The 19,547-nt window shown below is 49.5% G+C and overlaps 1 protein-coding gene across 4 annotated transcripts in view; it reads left to right on the top strand.

Moving 5' to 3' along the window:
- Positions 1-19,315, top strand: part of BICD1 (BICD cargo adaptor 1) — a 143,472-nt gene extending 124,157 nt beyond the window's left edge. Inside the window, exons 8-9 of one of the 4 annotated variants that reach the window (XM_054696268.1) lie at positions 10,034-10,119; positions 14,090-19,315. In XM_054696268.1, the coding sequence (XP_054552243.1) occupies positions 10,034-10,119; positions 14,090-14,177 (174 nt within the window). In that variant the 3' untranslated portion in view covers positions 14,178-19,315. Of the gene's footprint in view, positions 1-10,033; positions 10,120-14,089 lie in introns of those variants that run through there. The other 3 variants (XM_054696267.1, XM_054696270.1, XM_054696269.1) reach the window with 3 other exon arrangements.
- The last annotated feature ends 232 nt before the right edge of the window (positions 19,316-19,547 follow it).

Genomic DNA, 19,547 nt, shown 5'->3' with positions numbered 1-19,547 from the left:
AAAGCACCACTCAGACAGTCCACTTTATGTGTCTCCTGTTTACTGAAAAAAGTCATAAAGATGTTGTGGGTCTGTTGACCTTACTGTCCTTGCTGACCTTACTGTCCTCTCAGCCAGCAAAGAGACTCCCCTGCACTCTCGGTGTCACACACTCACAGCTTGTGCAAAGTGCACGTGCGACAGGCAGGTTCGCTTCACTGTACTCCTGACAGGCTCTGGGCATTGCTTTTTCTTTTGGGGGTGTATGGGGTGCTACTAACACTCAGCACGCTCCGTCCACATAGCAAGTCCCCTTCAGCTTCTGAGGCTGCTCTCTCGTGAGGCTGCACTGGCCAGTACATGCTCCAAAGACTGGACCAGGTACATCATTACTCTCAGAATATGGATTTCTTTTAAAGAAACAGCTGCTGTCATTTCAAGTATTTGCACTGAAAGATTTATACAAGCAGATGTGCATTTTTTTTTTTTATAGGATAAGTAGAGCAGGACTGTCCTTTCTACTCTCCTCCTAGTGGATATAAAGTCACATGTTTTTAGTTGAAGCAGGCACATGAAGGAAATCTCTGCTGCTTGACCGCTCTTGTCTAGTTTGGTTTTTACTCCAAACTGAGCCTCACCTTCTGCTTCTTCACTGCGCTTCAGATTGTCTTAATCAAAATAGAAAATCATTCTGTGATGGGTGCAGATCATAAGAACTTCGTGGGCCTCCCTGGTGGCACAGAGGTTAGGTCTCGGCACTATGAAGCTATCTGCAGCCATTGTGGCCTGAGTTCGATCCCTGGCCAGGGAGCTGCCCACATGGTGCAGCAGACCTCTCCTGACTTGCCCGCTGCTCCCCTCAGCAGTGGATTTCAGTGAATCCGCATGTTCTGTTCCCCAATCTTTCTCTGGGGAATTCTCCCCCCTCCCCCACACCTCTGGCCTGTACCCCAGCTCTTGTATGCATAAATAACTATTTTTAAAACTAAAAAAAAAGAACTTCATTTACTCAGGAATTGGGAGCAGGAAGGGACCCCACTGGCTCCAGTAAATGAGCCCCAGTGGCTCCAGTAAATGAGCTCTAGTCCCAGCACAGACACCCCAGGAGGAGGTTGCCTCATTCTCCAGCCCTGGGCGTCCTGGCCCACTGTGCCCAGCATCCTTTGCAAAGCACAGGAGAGTCTAGTCGTCCACTCCAAGCAGGTATTTATGGAATAAACCATCTGTGATGACAGTAGAATCAGTTAAACTTCCATTTTTTCCTCTTTTTATGCCCTACTTGACAGCAAAAGCAAAAAGAGGTAAGTTGGCTATAAACCTGTAGCTCAACCTTATTTTCTTGAATAGATTTATTCCTGAATAGATTTGTTTCTATTGCTTTTCTGTGAGTCACTACATAACTTTTATTTTAGGAAGCTTTTCATGCAAATCCTTATTCTTTTCTTTGAAAAGGAATAAGCGCCTTCTGTTAACTTGGATTTTAAAACTATTTCCTATTTAAAATGTGCTGCTTCTCCTTTAGCCAGGCTAAATTTCCAATTTAATATGCTTGTGAAGGTTTTAGTGCATTTCGAAACACTTGGCCTAGTTTTGGGGTTGTTTTCCCCCAAAATGTGGCTTATGTGTTGTATTTCTTCTTTACTTCAAAACGGAAAAAAGCCAAGAACACCCAAGCCTCTGATTTTCAGATGCCTCCTTGTACACAGGAGGAGCCCCAAGCCCCTCAGAACAGCATCAAATGTTGATTTTTTTAAATAGAAAAAAATTAATGAAAAAATACTGAATAAGAAAATCAAACACACCTTGCTGAGTGGCGTCTCATACTTTTATTGTCTGAGGTCTGTTCTCACCTTTGCTCTTTTTAGGTGGTTCTTGGTTGTAGCTTGTTTACCATGTTTCTCTTTTGTTTCTTTTCGGTTATGAGGGAATTATTTCAAAGAGAGAACCATCTTCGTTTTACGCTGTGTTGCTGGCTTAAAGAGAACTAGCCCCACCCACCTGAGTGCTCTGTGTACCCGCTGACCTTGTTCTTTGAAGGCTGAACAAGAGGCTGTTTTCTGGAAGGGGTTTAACTGCTGGGAATCTGCTGTAAAATTACTTTGACCTGTAGGTGCCATGCATGGAGCCCCTATCCTCCTTGGGGCACCCTCACCCGGGCCGCCCACTGCAGACATCTCTTGGCTGAATGGTCAGTTGCTTAGAAGCCGAGGGTTGACTGGTCTGCAGGGCTTGTTCCTGTTTCTCTCCTGCAAGGTTTGAAATAAAAATAGACTGTGAACACTGCTTTATTTTGTCAGCTGCTCATAAGCTGTCCACCAGGGTAGCACAGGAAAGCTGCAGAAAGTTCTGGTCTGGTCTACAGCCTCTGAAATTCTGAAACTGCCCCTCTGCTCCTTAGCCACCCACCCTATGTATGGCTCTGCGGGGTTGAGGGGCATCCTCATGCTGGCTCCCCAAACTCTGTAAGTGCTGATCGTCATGTATGCGAAGTAGAATCTGATATTTTTTTAAGACTTGTGAACGGGTTATATTTTTGCATTGTCCCTATCAAAATGTTTCCTGTGTTTCAACAGTTCTGTCTTAATTCTCTGAAATGTTGGTGATTGCTGGCTGTTTCTGTCAAGGGTGTGAACACACATTGGAACTTGCTGTGTTACATGTTGATGGGAAGATAAGGCCCAAGTGTCCGCGGACAAAAATTAGCTGGTTCCACCCCTGAGTCACCAAAAAGTATCTCACAGTCTTATCTGTGGGTGCTTCTTTAGAAGCTCATGTGTTAGCAGGGCATGTGACATGTTTGGGAAAACGGGGTGAGGTCACCAAGTCTGTGTTTGATTGTAAAATGCTCACATGGTTCATAGCCGCCATCTCTATTCCTGTCTGTGCACCATTAAATCCATCATTAGATTTTGAAAAGTATATCAACCTTTCCTAATTACTGTTAATGTTTATGTGAATGTGTCTGCCTCATGCTCTTTTTGTTCTTCATATGATGATTCTAGCTTAAATGTTTCTGTTTCCTCAATCCTGTCTTCATGTCTGCTTTTCAGTTTATGTGTGCACTAGACCATAGTAGTTGTTGTTACTATCCGAATGTATTTTGATGCTTCTTCCCATTAACTGTTAATTTACTAACACACTTTCCATCACTCTGTAGATTTAGTGAGGAATAATTTAGTGTGGGTGTTACTGAGAGTGCTTGCAGTGATGATGAAAAATATCTTCAAGATATTACATGATAGTCTTAACAGATATCAAAGAGAAATCATCTCTCACTTGAGATCATGAATTCAGCTTTACATCCTCTGCTGGGCAGGGCGAAGAGCCTTCTCTTCCTGCTCCTTCTGTTAGAAGAGGCTGTAGGCAGGACTGCAGTGTCTGCCCGTGACTAGGGTAGGACCATCAATGGTGTTAACAAATGCTAATAGGGAAACACCCAGCGATTCCTTAGGGCTGGTGGTCAAGAATTAGCAGCTATTTCGCCCCTTGCAACTCCCTAGGCAGGCTGTGCTGGGGGAGGAGGAGTTTGGGGAATTAGAAGTGGGGTGCTCTCTGCTCTCAGCCCCATGAACAGAGCAGAGGAGATGAGCCACAGTGGAGGAAGCAGGCCGGAAGGCACCAGGAGCCGGTGCTAGGGAGGGAGGGGAAGTGTGGAGGAAGCTGACCTCCTTCTGGGGAAGTGAGAGTGACACTCAGGCCCAGAAAAGAGGAGTGGACACCGGGGTGCACCGCTGGAGAGACGGCTCCTCTTATCTGTCCGGCACTTCTGCAGGTGCTGGCATGGGCTCTGCTGGAAGCTGGAAGCCTGCGGCCACCCCACCTGCCCCGCCTCATCCCCCTTGTCGCCGGTGGGCTCTGGCTGCATGTGATCCCACCCATGTCCTCTCATGCAGGACTGGCTACGGAACAGCCTCACTGAAGAAAAGTAGAATGGAGTCTCAGCTTGAGCTACTGCTTCATGGCCCCAGCTATGAGGTGGGGGTCGGGGCAGCCCCTAGGTCTCTCTGGTGACCCCTTAAGCTCTGCTGGACAGAAGGCTGGTGAGAAGCATGAAGAGTGACTAGGGAGTCCCGGGCATCATGGGCAAATAGCAGGGGTCCGCCCATGAGAAACTCCTTCGTGGGAACCCTCACTCCCAGCCTGAGTGTCTGCAGAGACAGGTCTGTCCCCTAGAACGCACCAGCATTCAGGATCCACGTGTCTGGGAGCCTGGTCTGCACAGTCACACAGTTTTTCTGTCTGCGCCTTGGCCCACAATGCCTGGAGCGTGTCTTCGACTAGCATCACGTTCTATCACCAGTTTGATTTTCCCAGCACCCCTCATTTGGCCACTTTCATGTTTCCCTAAAAAGCCTTTGCAGATTCCCTCCCAGGATTGGCGCTCTGGCTGTCGGTATTTTCCATCCCCCATTGTGTTGACCCTCCGTGGCCCACAGTTTGGAAGGATTTAAGAGAACCTTAGCGGGTCTTGGCTTGTGTGGACACAGAGGCCCTGTGGGGTCTGCACGCCTGCACGCTGGAGCAGAGACCCAGGCTGGGGTTCCCACGCAGACCCTCATCTCCCAGTCTGGAGAGGGCGTCCGGGAGCAAGGCTGGGCCGGCGGTCTCTCGGGCCTTGCTGTGTCCACCTGTGGCCTTTCTGCTGCGGGAGCCCCCTCTGACTCCCCACAGGTCCTGACTCTCCCGACCTCTGTCGACGAGGGCGTGGCACGTGGCTTGGGCCCACCCTGCAGGCAACCTTTCAGCTTCCTTTCAAAGATCCTCCCGAGACAAGCCTACTCCTTGGTGCAGGGCCAGGCTTCCCGGAGGACTGTGGGGAGGAGATGGTCAGCCGGGGCAGGGCCCATGGGGCTTCCTCCTGAAAGGACACAGGGTGAGCCCTTGGAACCGGGCTCCCGCCCCCCACCCCTCTCCACACTCATCTGCCCACACGGGGGCTCCCATCCCAACACTCAGTTCTGCCCGTCCAGCGTGGCTGAGTTTTCTGAGCAGCAGTGAAGTTTTGTCCCCTAATGGCCCTGCAGAAGGGGCCTCAGTGCCTGCCTCACTGCCAGAATAAAATAAAACCATGCTCTCTGAGCTGTCGCGGGCAGTGTCTGCACGTACACCCCATATGTGACTACCTTCCCCCCACCCCTTCCCCTCCCGCTCTCTCCCTCCCCTGTCCCTGTCCTCCTGCTCCTTGCTCTCCCTCTCCTTGCCCATGGTCCCCATAAGCAAATAGATGGGGAAACCCCAGGCTTTCAGAAAGAAGAAAGGGGTGTGCTTTCCACCTGGGGGGCATGGCCAGCTGCCTCTGGGGCTGTCCTCGGGGCCACTTGGCAACTGTCCCCACTGATCCCCCAATGGGTGCCATCGCCCCATAGACAGGGCCTCACTGAGAAGGGGCTGTTTCCCTGCACGTGAGAGTTTGGCTCCCACGCCTCACGCATGCTCCATGACAGCCGTGCCTCTCCCCTTTTCACGTCCCGGGAAAGGGCACCTCCAGGCTCACCGGCCGCTGTCACCAAGGGTTCGCTCGTGTGTGGCCACTTCTCCTGCCCCTTGGTGCATCTGCCTGCCACCCCTTAAACAGGAGAGGACGAGGGTGTGGGCTCCCCTCTCTAGTCCAGACCGGCTCACTTGAGGCCCATCGCAGGTGGGCTTCTGGAAATGAGGGGATCCGCCTCCCGTCCATCACAGGACTCCCCAATGCCGGCCACACGCCATGGTGGGACTGGCCTCACTCCCGGCCTCACATCACCAGGGAGAGTGGCAGGATCACGTGTCTGGGCTGAGACACAATTCACGAGGTTGCTTACACTCTTTTTAAACAGAGCAATTCCAGACGCTGCTGCTGTTGTCTGGATTCGCGCCCAGGGTCCGACTTCATAGGCCTATGTGTTTATGACGCGGGGTCTCTGCTCAGCCTGGCCCTGTTCTTAGCTGCTCTCCTTAGAGAGGTGAAGGCAGCGGAGTCAGCATGGTCACATTTTCTGCTGGAGGACAGCGAATGTGGTCACTGACACACAGGACCAAGGAGGTGGCTGAAGAGATGAGGGGGCCTCAAAGATAAAGTGAGGAGTGGGCAGAGGGTCGCCTTGGCCCTCCATGCCGGAGGGGCTGGAGGAAGCATGTCTTGGTGGGGTCCCTGTGAAGAAAGGAAGCTGGGCGAACTGCCCCGAGAAAGCTGTGCAGTCACAGGGCAGGGGGGCAAGTGAGGGAAAGGCAGGGTCAGGTGGGTACTCTGGGTTGTTAGAAGACTCCTCGAAGGACAGGGGCATTCTGGGGAAGGGTGTGGTTCTGAGGGAAGGAGCCGTGGCGTGGAAAATCTGGCCTCACGAAACAGGAGACCTAGCAGTTCTCAAGTCAGGAAAACCTGGGCCGGTGGGGTGTAGCTGCTCCTAAGGGGCCAGCAGAGCCCCTGGGCCCCCCACCGCTGCATGTGGGCCTGGGCAGAGCCACCTGGGAGGGTCACTGGCCCCCCACCAATGGCACCTTCCATCCCAAATGCCCACCTTAGGCTTTGACTTTTGGGAAACGAGTTAATTTTCTAATTACAATGAAAAGTTAAAAATCAGTTGAAGCCTGAGGGAAAGCCTTGCTCTCCCTGCAGACTCCTCTTTATAGATGCTGAAACCCTGCTCCTGCCCACTGGCCCTGCCTTGTGTTTTTGAGGGAACCTGTTGCCTTCAACCAGTCGGGTTAAGTCCTCTGTTTTCTGACTGTGACCCTGGATTTTCTAGAGTAGCTGACATCCATATGCTTAGCATCAGCAAACCCGTGTCTGCCCCTCGCTCTGCCCCCCAGCCACGACTTGCACAGGCCCCCGCCCCCACAGAGGGTAATCCTGGTCAAGTTCAGCCCCCAAACTTTGCATACCGCTGGCTCTGAGGCCAAGCTTGGTTTTTGTTTCTGCTGGCAGAGATGATGAAAAATAATTAAGAAATTAGTTTCAGGATATTTAAGCTTCTGATCTACTCCCATGTGCCAAAATTTTTTTTTCCTTATAGCAGGAGTAGTGAGAATAGTGACTCCATGGTGCTGCTGTCAAGGCTTAAATCAGATAATAATATAAAATTCACCGGAGACATTGCAGCTCATTGACTCGGCAAATAATTTCTGCCCCCCTTTGCTCCACTCGCCTTTCCCGCGAGGCAGAGGCCTCTGGAGAGGTGCTCCCCTGTGAGGCTGAGACCTGAGAGCTTTCTGTGCTCCTCGCCCGTCTGGCACTCTGCCCACAGGCTCTGCTGTCTCTCCAGCGGGCCGTGACATTTCTACGGCTGTCACCTTGTACACAGTGCACAGCGTTATCCATCAGTAATTTGGGATCTGAGCTTTTTTATGATAAAATATTGCATTGCTGTGCACAGAGATCAGGCTCCTTGGCTCACCCACTTTTCAGGTGTCGCTGGTGTCCTGTGCCCAGGAAACGCCCCCTGGCCACTTACATCTGGTTCGTCCTCTGCCAGGGGCTCCCTGTCCTGCCTGACATGGGAAGCATGCACAGTGTGTCTCGTGTTCAGATCAGCCTGCGGGTCAGACACGCATGGGTACAGAGCCAGCCCAACTCTCAGTTGGGCCGCCTATCCTCCTCCTGACTGGGATTAACAAGGCAGGGTCTAAGGAGGCATGCGCCCCCTCTGGCACATGGGAGGCAGGGAGCGGGTGCCAGATGTCATCGTGGTGAGCGTCACCTCTGTCATCACTGTCACCATCATCATTGCCTCCATCATCACCATCCTCATCGCTTCCATGGTCAACACCACACTTCATCATTTTTTCTTGAATATGTCTGTCTTTGGTATCCACAAGGGACGACATCTCTGTTTTCCCGTCAACCCCTCTGCCTCACCTGCGAGAGTTTAGCAGCTCGAGTGTGCATGGTTGAGACCAGTTCTGATGCCCTTCTGCTAAGTCACCTCTTCGTCACCTCTCATTGCCCCGGAAGGCACAAGCTGAGCCTCATTCCCGCCACAATGGCAGAGCAGTCTGGTCGGAGCAGCGAGCACATCCAGGAGCTGGGGCTGTCCTCCTTCCGCTGACTCCCTCCTGTACAGAGCACAGACGCTGACCCTGCTGCTCCCTGCTGCTCTGCGGGGGTGGCTGGAGGCTGTGCACCCAAGTCAGAGCAGTGCTGCTGATTTCTACTTTGTTTTTTTTAATCTATCACTATCTTATCTGTAGCATTTGCTTTTTATCCTTAAGGATAACACTTAGCTAGGTACTTACACATGACAAATGCAAGAAATAACAATCAGCCAGAGGTGGTATTTCTTCTAACAGAGGAAAAGCTGGTAGTTGGCACACATGCCAAAAATCTACCGCAGGTAAGCCACCCACTAAGGGAAAATGGGTCCCCCTGCTCACCTGCTTCACTTGGAAGCACAGTTTGGAGGAATAAGATATATGATGAGAAATGGAAAAAAATGACCTATTTAAATGCTCTGATTGTAGGGCTGGCATCTCACGGGCCAACGCTTGGCTTTAGAAGAGCTTCATCACACTTGCCTGGCCTGGGTGTCATGTTCATTCACGTCCATTGCATTTACCCAAATACACCACAGGAGGGCAGCACCCCTGGCTCACCTGAAACCACAGGGTCCTGTCAGAGTAAGTGGCCCGGCAGCCCTGGGTTATCACTGGAGATAGGAAAGCTGTCGGGACAGACAAAAGGAACACAAAGGAATTCACCCTGCAAGACTCTGAGTTTCTACAAAAGGAAATGATTGGGCTAATCAAGATGCAAAATGGGGTGGGGTGGGGGAATATCAAAGAAAAAAAAATTCTCCAAAGCTGAGAAAACGGAGATATTTGTTGCCACATGAGAGGCTCTTATTGAATCCCATAACCTGAATACCAGCTACTCAGGAGCATCAGACCTCCTCGCTCCTGTTCATAAGCAGCGATCAATAGGTTCATCTGCAAGAAAGCTCACCCAAGTCGTCCCCCTCAATAGCCACGCCTACCTGGCTGCATTCCCCCTGAGCCCCTGACAGCTCAGCACCTCCCCACCTCCTTCAGGGCCCGACCTGAAGACTAGAATTCTGGAGTCCACAGGCAATGCAGCTGCACTCAAGAACATGCGTCAGAAGGGAAGCCCAGGGCAGAGTCCCAGTGTAAATTTCAATAAGCCTCATTAATTTAAGGCTGAAAATCCAGACTTGGTGATTTTCTGGCTGAACCATAACCCAGGGAAAGAGGTGTACTAAGCAAACACCAAGTTGGAGCAGTCAGCAAGAGGAAATGCTGTGGTTATCAAAGAATAGTTGGATTTCAAAGTCTGATTTTAACTTTGTTGCATAGACTTTTTTTTTTTTTCCAGAAATAGAGGCTTTTCTAATGCACTTTTTCGAATGAGCCTAGTATGTCAGCCTGGTACCAGAAATCAGACTGCTCTCTGGTTATTTAGAACATGCAGGTCTGTGGGAGTTGCTGGCCATGGACTCCTCCCGCCAGCACTTGGTTAAGCTAGAGTGCTGTTAAACTAGCGCTTTCCATCATTCTGGGTCACTAACAATTTACTATGTAATAAACAATGTAGGATTTCTGCTCACAGTTCTTGCTTTTGAAAATCCATTTTCAGGCAACTATACAGATGATTTCCTTCTCTGGTACTGTTAGCCGTGGACACACTGGCCCCGGTGCTTTTCTCGGTGCCTTGGGACTGACACTCTGCCCATCTATCCTTGGGAGAATGTCAGTTGCGGGAACAGAGTCCATTTGGGACAGCAAGTGTCAGGCGCCAGCATCACATCCCACTCCAGATCCTGATGCTCCCTCGTTATGTTATGGACCCCATGGCTTTAGGTCTAGCCCAGCACTGGGTGTGGGCGGCCCTCTCCGTCCTAAGGGGCTTGAGGACGCTCACTGCTAACTTTGTGTCACTTATTTCTTAAGACTATATTCCAGGGGGCAAGTCCTGCCTTTTTTGTTGGCATCCTGGGGGTGGGGTGCTTAACCTAGACATTTCTTTGTGAAGGTACATTCCTCACTAAATCTCACCCAGCTGCCTCCATGACTGTGACTAACACGCTGCTCTGTCATCTCGTTGTACACGTGTCTAATTTATCAGTTTCTCGTAGATTGTCAGCAGCCTGCTGCCTCCGTACCGACACAGTGCTCACAACTAGCGAGGAGGCCAGACAGCCCAACTGGCAGGTAAACCCTCGCCCGTCCTGTGCCCATGGCTGCATGCACCCCCACCTGCCTGCTCCCCTGTCTGCCTTCTCACTCCCTACCACTGTGCCCACTTCCTGTCCAGGCTCCTTGGGCTCCCCAGGCACCTGTGGAGACACCAGCCCACGGGCTTCTGGCCCTGGGCACCGTGGGGCTTTTGCTCCACAGGGCCTGGCTGCCACCTTCCACAGTGCACACCTGCCAGGTCAGGGTGCTGGCCCCTGTGCATCCTCCTCAGTTGCTCTCTGCTCCTTAGAATCTGTCTCTCAGGCCAATGAAGAGGCCAGTGTGCAGTGTTTCTCAAGACTACTCTGCACATCATATGCTTCTCTTTCCTGTCTGCTCTGTACCCTCCTTACATCTGAACTTGAAAGGTGAGGAAACCCTGGCGATTGGCATCCACAAGGGTATTCACAGCAGGGTGGCCCAGATGTGAGATGGACGCAGCTCTGTGTAGGCAGCGTCACAGACACTGAACCCTGGAGGCTGTGCTGGCAGTGCCTGCTCCTGTGAGAGCTCTGTGGGTCCACGGTGGAACTCCCTGGCCCTGGGAAGCAGGCTGCACCCCAGCACCTACCCCTCATCTGCCCTCGCTCTGGGCTTCTCCCCTTGTACCTGGTGCTCTCTGCTGGAGCCGCCGTCCACTGAGTGGGGCTCTAGGCATCCCACTCCAGCCTGAGGGTGGCAGTCTGTGGGGTCCTCAGTGGGAGCCAGGGGAGCCACAGGAGCAACCCCAGTCATCACCTGCGCCTGAGGTTGGTGCTGCCCGCTGTGGCATCTGTGGGAGAGGCACTTGAGTCCTGGACCCACATCTGCCCCTCATGTCTCTGCCTGCCCTGCCCCCCAACCCAGTTCCAGTGAAGGGGGTTGCACTTCAGGACAGTTCTTTTTTATGAATGAACACCAATGGCAGGTCACTGTACAGCCACCGTAATTACAAAGGTTCAAGCCCATCCCAAGGGGCCTCCCTGCACTTAATAGTCAAGAATGGGGTGCTTAACTTCAGCCCCTACTCCTAGACCTGGGACAGGGGTAGCACTGATAGCCTAGACAAATGATTCTGGGGTGAAGGGACTGGCTCAGGAGTCAGATGGCTGCATTTGAACCCCACTTCTGTCACTATAGGTGTGTGCTCTTGTGGAGTTGCTCCTGCTGCCTGAACCCTCCCTCTACCAGGAGCACTGGGGTGTGAATAGGTACTGGAGGTGGGAGGCAGCGGCTGGAATACCCCTTCCACACAAGGACTGCAACCCTCTCATGAGCTCCCTGGTCTGTCTGGGCAGGGAATGGAGAAATCTGGGGACATCTCTGAAGTTTGACTTTATTTCACCTGGCTTGGTTTTGAGAACCAGTTGGGCTAGGTGGCTCCCCACTGTGTGGGGCTCCCAAACTGGGGTCCTCCTAGCTACCAGCACACCTGCACACCAGCCTGCAATTCGCTTTAGAGAAAAGCAGTTTCATCAGCTTTGAACATGTCTTGTTTCCAGTCTCCTAAGTGCGGCAGGGTCTAGAGCAGGTACTGCCTTCATGTCCACAGAGAACTGAGAACCAGCCCCTGCCCAGGCAAGAGAAACTTAGTGACCCCCCACACACACACACCAAGCAGCCAGCCTCGGGTCCCCTGTGCTGCAGTGCTGCGTGTGACCCCTTAGTGATGGCCGGCAGCGTTGGGCCAGGGCAGCCATCACCCACACTTCAGGCAGGAGCCTGCAGTCCTGGAAGGCAAAGACGCCCAAGGGTAAGCAGCTGAAGGCCGCAGCAGTCGGAAGGACTGGGTGCCCACCAGGACCCCATGCCTGGACTGGGTGCTGCAGGAGACAGGAGTGGTGCTGAGGCTGCTCCCTGCGGCTGGGCGGAGAAACGGCGGGCTCTGCCTCCAGTTTGCACAAATGATCAGAGATGTGTCCTCTGGAGGGAAAGAGCATTTCCTTACATTTGAAAACTTAGGGCTTTTGCACTTGGGCTTTTACAGAGTGCGGGTGGAGCGCAGGTGCGCACGTCCTGTGTGGTGGCTGGTTTCCAGGTGTGGCGGGTCCGCGGACAGCAGCCTGGGAGGGGCAGGTGAACCCCCAGGGGCTGGTGGCCAGCGCGTCTCCTCTGTGTTCACGCAGTTCCGACTTGGAAAAGGAAAAAGAAAACCTGAAAATAAGACGACTTGGACATGTAGCAATGGTTTCCACAGTCTGCTGTCACTCCGTGGGCCTCCCACGAAAGCTGGCTCTCGGCGTCCAGGCCCAGTAGCAGGACTCCCGGAGATGCGTAGCCGTCAGCGCAGAAGCAGGGCTCATTCTGTATTCGGAACTTAGCAAATATTCCCATGCAAGAAACTGTCCTGCTTTGCCCCGCTGTGGACCTGTCCTCCTGACACCACGCCTGCCTGCCCCCCAGGACCACCTCCTCACCCACCTGCCTGTCCCCTCCCCTCCACTCCCTCCCACACCTGTAGTTGGGGTCTAAAGATGCCATCTTGTTTTGTTACTCCATTCGCGTTGTGTCTGTGTTCCGAGAGTGAGCGAGACTCTCCGTGTCTGTCTCCCCCTTCTGACCCGGTCACTCAGCATCACCCCCTCTGGCGCCATCCGTGTTGTCACAAATCGCAGGATTTCATCTTATTTTTTTCTTCTTAATGATGAAGTAGTAAGATAATAATATATTTTCTTCATTATAGACCCAAAACATGCTGCTCTTTCACATACTATACAGTGTGATTGTGTTCTAGGCAAATTTGAAATCGTGACAGTATAGTGTAAATAGTCAGCTCTGGCACTCTGGGTAAGGAATCTGAAATAACCAAGACAATCTGAGGTCATGGGGGGCGTCCAGGGGCCCAGGTCTGGTGAGGCCACCCCTTCAGGCTACTTGTACCCCAGCTACTCTTGTCTGATGTGGTGGGTCTGCTGGAGAGAAATGTGTTCTTGGACGGGTAGCAGAAAGAATCTGCCAGGTGGGGCGGGAAGGGTCTGTCCTGGCTTTTACGAATGTCTGGGGGACGCAGGAGACGTGACAGCAGGGAACTGATCCTCTTGTTGAAATCACACGCTCCAAGTCCTGCCAACGTTGTCAAAATAGGAAGTCATGTTCTCCTGGTTAGCCTAACTAGTACAGGATATCAGATCTCCTTTTAACGCAATTTGTACAGTGAAATGTGAACTTTATAAACAGGACAGTGAGAGCAACCTTAAGCAGATAAATATACATAATCACAATTTTGTATTAAAATTCAAGAGACGTGAGAGGATAATTTCAGTACCAAAAATCAGAATTATTTTTTCTAATGCTAACTTTTAGTGACTTCAATGATAATATCAGCTCTAAGAAGCTGTTTATGTAAATAAATAATACTAACAACAAAGCTTGAGTCATTTTCTCGAACATTCATCCTGGCAAAAAGTAGTTCTGTGTATTGATGCCATACTAGATGGGGAAGAAGAGTTTTAGGAAAATGTCATTCTTTTTCCTTAAAAGAGTGACTTTAGTTTTAGTCCTATTTTTAAAAGGTTTGGACCCAAATGTGTTTTGTAGTTTTAACTTGGGAAACTCAGTGAATTTGCTTCCTTATCAACCAGATAGTTGACCTGACTGTGTCCCCAACTCCTCGCGGCCTTCAGAGAAGGTCACCTGGAACCCACATTGTGTACTTAACAAACAAAAAGCACTTGGAACTCCTCAATCTTAACCCTGGCAGGCAGGGTTATTAAAAAGCAGATGGAAGTCCCTAGCGCTGCCCCCCATCAGGGGGTGGAGTCCCTCGGCCACTACCTGAAGACCCTCCACTCTTCTGCCCGTGCGTCGCACCATGAGCTGCGCTGGTCGAGGCATGCTTGCGACAGGGACTGTTTTTGTGCCGACTTTCTGTCTGTGTTTAAACAATTCCTGTGCAAATGCTGTGTCTGTCCGCCCCTGTTGGGCCCTGGTCGTGCGTGCTTCTCACTGGCTTGTTTCTCCCTTGCAGTCCTGACCCAGAGGCCCCGGAGGGGCAGCCGCAGGCCAGCTCCCCGTGCGCCCCGCTCCACTGTGTCTCCAAGCCGCCTCTCCCCTAGTGCCACCTCTCTGGAACCATGTCGGGTGCGCCCACAAGATACTGCCCAGGAGCCGCGGTGTCCCTTCTCGGTTCTTTGATGCAGGGTTGGATCAATGTCCATCGTTTTGGAAGACGGGCCAAAACTGAGAAGAGTGACACCAAGCACAGACTCGGTGTGATCCAACCCTTGTGGTTTCTCTAAATCACAGACAGACTTCTGCAATCAAGTGAGTACCCTCAGCTAAAGAAGAGAGCAGGAAATGTATCTCAAATGGCTGGTGGCCGGGTGGCATGGGAGAGGCCAAAGACCATGTAAAAAACATATGTCATGAACTTATCCCTCTACGTGCTTCCAATTCGGCTACAGAAGTCGATTCCAACACTCGGCATCACAGATATTTATTTTGTACTCTATTTGCCATGTGACTCACATCTGTAACGGTCACCCCCGGAGAGGGGAACTCGATTCATTTCTTTTAAATAAGCATCATTTGTTTAGAGGCGTGAAGGTTTTCATTTGGTGGAAATCTGGGATCGGCCAGATTGTGGCCATTTTTTCTTGCACAACATGATGGGCGAGGTGCTTCAGAATGTTCCAGTAACTGTGTCTTGCTGATACTCGGAGATTGTTCATGTACTTACTTTCTAATCAGTGGCGCATTAACTGCTGGGTTGTTTTTTTCTTAACTAGAATTCTTCACTGGACATTATCAAGTAAATCTAAGAAAGGACTGTGTGATGATTCGTTGACTTATTCAACTTCTGATGGCATCTTTCATTTTTTTTTTAACTGCAGACAAGCAGACTCACTGGTGCTGTTGTGTGTGTGTGTGTGTGTGTGTGTGTGTGTGGGCGTGAGAGAAGGCTCGGGAAGGGGACATGCTGTTCGTATCACCCCCAGGATTTTATCACTCCTCCCACCTTCAGCCCTGGGTCCTGCCCTGGGTCTTGCTTGCTGAAAGGTCTCAAGTTCAAAGGGAAGCTATCTACATAGATGTCAGTCAGTCTGGTTAGTTAGTTCACTCAGAAAGCATTCAAGTGTGATTAAAAGTATGTGTTTTGTTGTTGTTAGGTTTTTTTTCATAATGAATCTTCCTTGCCAAAAAACAAAAACAAAACAAAACCAAGAGATAATAAACCTTAGCTCATTGTCTACTTTTAACAAACACTCAGGTGCCTACAATCGTTCTATTCTATTGAGATGCTCCATGTTCCTCCTTCATTTACAGACCCTGCTGGGTAACTTTTATGACTTCATTTAAGCAGTGGATTTTCATAGTAACGTTTCTTTTGCACATCATCTGACAAACAAGGAAAACAGTGAATCGAGCCAAAAGGTCTGGCCCTCCTGGACTCCCCACCAACCCGAGGGTGCCCACATTGCTCCTCCATCCTGCTTCCTTGTTTGGTCAGGTGGCCTTAACTGATTTAAAATCACGACGCTCTGGCCTTTCCATGTACCTTCTCTTCCAAACAGGAACAGTCCTCACCATTCACACAAAAGGTGGTTAATAATCAGGGACTCAACCCGAGGCGCAGTGGGAGCCCCTAGCTCACTGCATGATGTGGTGGCGGGCACCTCGGTGGGCAGTTCACAGAGCACAGGGCCGGGGCTTTCTGCCACCGCACACGGGTGGGCAGCAGGTGCCATGACCAAAGCAGCCAAGCGGCTTCGAGTCTCTTAGGCAAGTGCTCTTTACAGCCATGTCGTTCATTGTGTGAGCTGGCGTAGCTGGCATACCCCAACCAAGTGGGGTTCGGGCGCAAGCTCAGAAAGGACAGCAGCAAACTTCACTCATAAGGCTGCTCCTTCCTGCCCTGGCACCAGGTTGCAGACACCCCCGCAGCAGTGGGCTGGGTCTATGGGCAGTGGGCTTGGGTTGGGTGCAGCGGGAGAAGCACCCCTGCCCACCTGCCTGCTCCTCCTGTATTTCTGTTTCAAGCTCAGGCACTTGGGAGCGGTAGATGCTCAGCTGACCTGTTGTGAAACTGTTTGTACCTGAGGGATGTTGATGCCTTTCTAAAAAGTACCTCGGACACCACCTTAGGGTGCCTCGCCTGTGGGGGCAGTGTGGGGTCAGCTGGGCAAAGGGCACTCAAACCCTCCTGCGAGTCCATCGCCCGCAGACAAGACCCTTGCCTCCACAGTGCAAAGTCAATCTTTGTCTATTATAAATGGGTTTTGTTTTAGCTCTTTCTGTTAATAAGGCAGGGGAAAGACTGTTTTTGAAATGTTTATTCTACAAAAGGTCCATTTGAGCAAAACTTGGCCAAGAAAGTGTAGAAATTGGACACAAAATCCTCATTAGCAGCGCAGAGTTGGGCAGCCGCCCCTGAGCAGTGACAGCTGGTGAGTCCACACTGGTGGTGTGCGCGGGGTGGAGCGGAGCCACAACTCTAGTTACTTCAAATGAGCAAGTGTGTGCAGCACCAGTGTCTTCAGTCCCTGTAAGCAGCAATGTCCAATGATGGACATTCAAAAGGATACGGGAAATGTAAAGAATGAGCAAAGATCAAAAAGAATGAGCCTCAGTAAGACCAATCGAAGACAGACCTGGAAAGTAAAACAAGCTTCAGGAACACGAAGATGTAGCTGATTATCACAAAGACCGCAGACAAAGACAAAAAGTAACTAGTACGAGCGAGCACTTCACAAAGGAACCAGGTCACTTTTTTAAAAGTAAGCACAATTGCTGTACTGATAAGAATCGTCCACATATGAAATGCCTTCCTGTTCTTATTGAAAAACAAAACCAAGAGAAGCAATTTGGCCTCTGGCCCAGGGCGTGGGGGCACGGCACCTGCGGCCCACAAGCTTGGAACTTGTCAGCCCCCATCCATTTCTATTCAAGAATCAGAATTTGGAGAACTTTGAGAAAAGCGAAAGTTATTAAATAATTGAGACTCCATTTCAAAAAGATTATAAATTAGCCTCAGGAAGAGGAGGTATGTGAGTGATCTTCAAGAAAAGAAAATAACCATCTATAGTAGCTGATACAGATGTTATTGCTAAGACTAGAATAAGGAAAAAAACTAGCTTCAGCATGAAGGATTTATATTAACTCTAGAAAAGAGATTACAGCTCAGAATTGATAACCAAAAGGAAGATTTTTAATCAAGTGTTGGTTTGTCTAATAAATTAAGTGGCAGGATATGTTGTGATAATGTGTTCTAATTCTGGGATTCAGAAATCCTATATGATTCTCTTACATTTCAAGTTACTTAGACTGGCTAGTCAGAAAATATTTTCTCCCTTGAAAATAGGGTCGCAACCTTCGTTTTTCCATAGTATTTCATAAGAGCAAAATAAAACAAGATGGTTGGTATTAGCTCCTTCTCAACTCTGTTCCACGGTATCTTTAAAGTTCTCCAAAATGCAGAAATTTAACAACTGTCAGATTCTAAAAAGCCAGTGTCCTCAGGAATACTCCAGAAATAGAAGGCATGCAATAATCCCTTCTCTGGGAGGAATAAATGCCTCTCAAGTTTTATCTTTTCTTAAAAAGATCTTCCATATCCAATATTTGCTTTTCTATGCTTTGGAGATTGTTCCTTTACTAGATGGTCCTTCTGCTTCAAACAAGCGTGGAGTGTTGGGCAGGTGACAATGATGAGTGTGGCTATTTTTTGAGCTACTGTGTTAAATACGATCCTCGACAGATTTCAAGTGGAAATGACAGAATGTGTAGAAGGAAGAAATGGAAGCTGTTTTCAGCCGGGGAAACAACAGCACATCTAACATACGATAGTTACAATCCTTCAGCCAAAAGAGGTAACTGACTCTTGGGACATGTGGGGCTGTCTTATAGACAGCTCAGGGGCTTCAGCCTAGGGTGCTACAGCTGAGGGGTGTGGCGGTGGGGAGATGGGCTGGACGAGAGAGGCCCTCTGAGCACACAGATCATAGATTTTAAAAGGTGTCCTCACAGTTTGTGTGTGTTTGCTCCACCGGAATGAATTAAAATGATCCTTATACAGCAGATTGCAGAAAAAAACTTTCCAAGAATATGTTTTCAAACAGAGGAAACAGTTCATCCCAAAGCTGTTGGCCTGGAGCATGACAATCTGGCCAGTGGGATAGAGACTGACTTTTACCTTATCAACGATTCAGTGGACTCCTGGGACCATGTGAGTCCCGAGCGGCTCTTTCTATAACTCCCAGGTGAGCTGTGACCATGGCAGCGCCGATGAATGCTGGCTGAGAACATGTTTTTATCTTAACACCGTTTTCATTCACAATCTGCTCCTTACCGTTCTCCAATGAAAACACTGCGAAAGGAAGCGGGAGCTTTCCAGGTTTTCCTCTTTCAGCAGTCGTTTTGAAGCAGAGATCAGAGAACTCTAAAAAGAGACATGTCTTCGTGTTGTTGACATGTTCAATGATGACGGAGATACAAAATGAATCATTTTGTTGTTTGGATTTATAAATAGGATTGCACACCAAATCTTAGAGGAAATAAATTATTTTAACTTGATTGTCACTGAATTTTTAACGCAATGGTTTGACTGTTAGAGTCCATTCAACAATTCTTTGAAAATCTCTGATGACTTTTTTTAATAATCTCCATGTTTTCATTTGCATGATTCTGCATCCACAGTGAACCACACAAGATTGGGATACTGTGTTTCTCTGCATATCAACATGTGTCATGTGCTAGCTGTGTTGATTATTGTTGCAATGACCTTGCTCTTCCCACCTGGAATCGTCATCTTGTTATTATGCCTTTTGGGGTTCAATGATGTAAACTGTTTCCACCTGATCATAATACCCTATAACATCATGACCCAAAAAACTGACCTAAGGAATCTTTGTTGCTATCTTTCAAAATCTAAATTTCAAAGGACACTGGTTTTCAAAGACATATGCATTTATTTTACCTTCCAAAAATTCCTGAATGTATTATTGCTTGTCCTTTTACATTTTCTTATTGTAGACAATCTAAGGGACCGGCTCCCGGGAGAGTCCCTATCGTATGTGCTTGTATTTGTGTGAGCTGGTCCTGTATTCCTCCATGTTTGCAAAAATCACTCCAGTGCTAAGAAAATAACTGGAAGCCACCACATCCACCCCTGTACCTTGGTTTATGTTACAGCTGAATCTGGTGTCATGCATAACTCTTTCCAGAAAATAAACGGGTTATTTTTTGTTTATTTCATCTCTGCAACCTTTTTATCCCTTGGAGAAAAGTTTCCATATCTCATTTTGATTTGGTTTATAAAACATGAAAAAAGTATGCCTTTTTCTATGCTTTATGTGTCCAAGGGAGCACTTAATCGAACCAACAGGTAGATGTTTTGTTGTTGCTACACATTCCTGTTAAATAATGGATATTGGCTCTTCTGTCTCTCCTACTCATAGTCTCTTCCCAAGAGGTATTTTCGGCAAAAG

The sequence above is a fragment of the Talpa occidentalis genome, unplaced genomic scaffold (genome assembly GCF_014898055.3).
Source record: "Talpa occidentalis isolate TD23 unplaced genomic scaffold, MPIMG_talOcc4v2.1 talOcc4.16, whole genome shotgun sequence".
In the NCBI taxonomy this organism is placed as follows: Eukaryota; Metazoa; Chordata; class Mammalia; order Eulipotyphla; family Talpidae; genus Talpa; species Talpa occidentalis.
The sequence above is the reverse complement of the archived record's forward strand: the minus strand, read 5'-3'. Positions and strand labels throughout refer to the sequence as shown.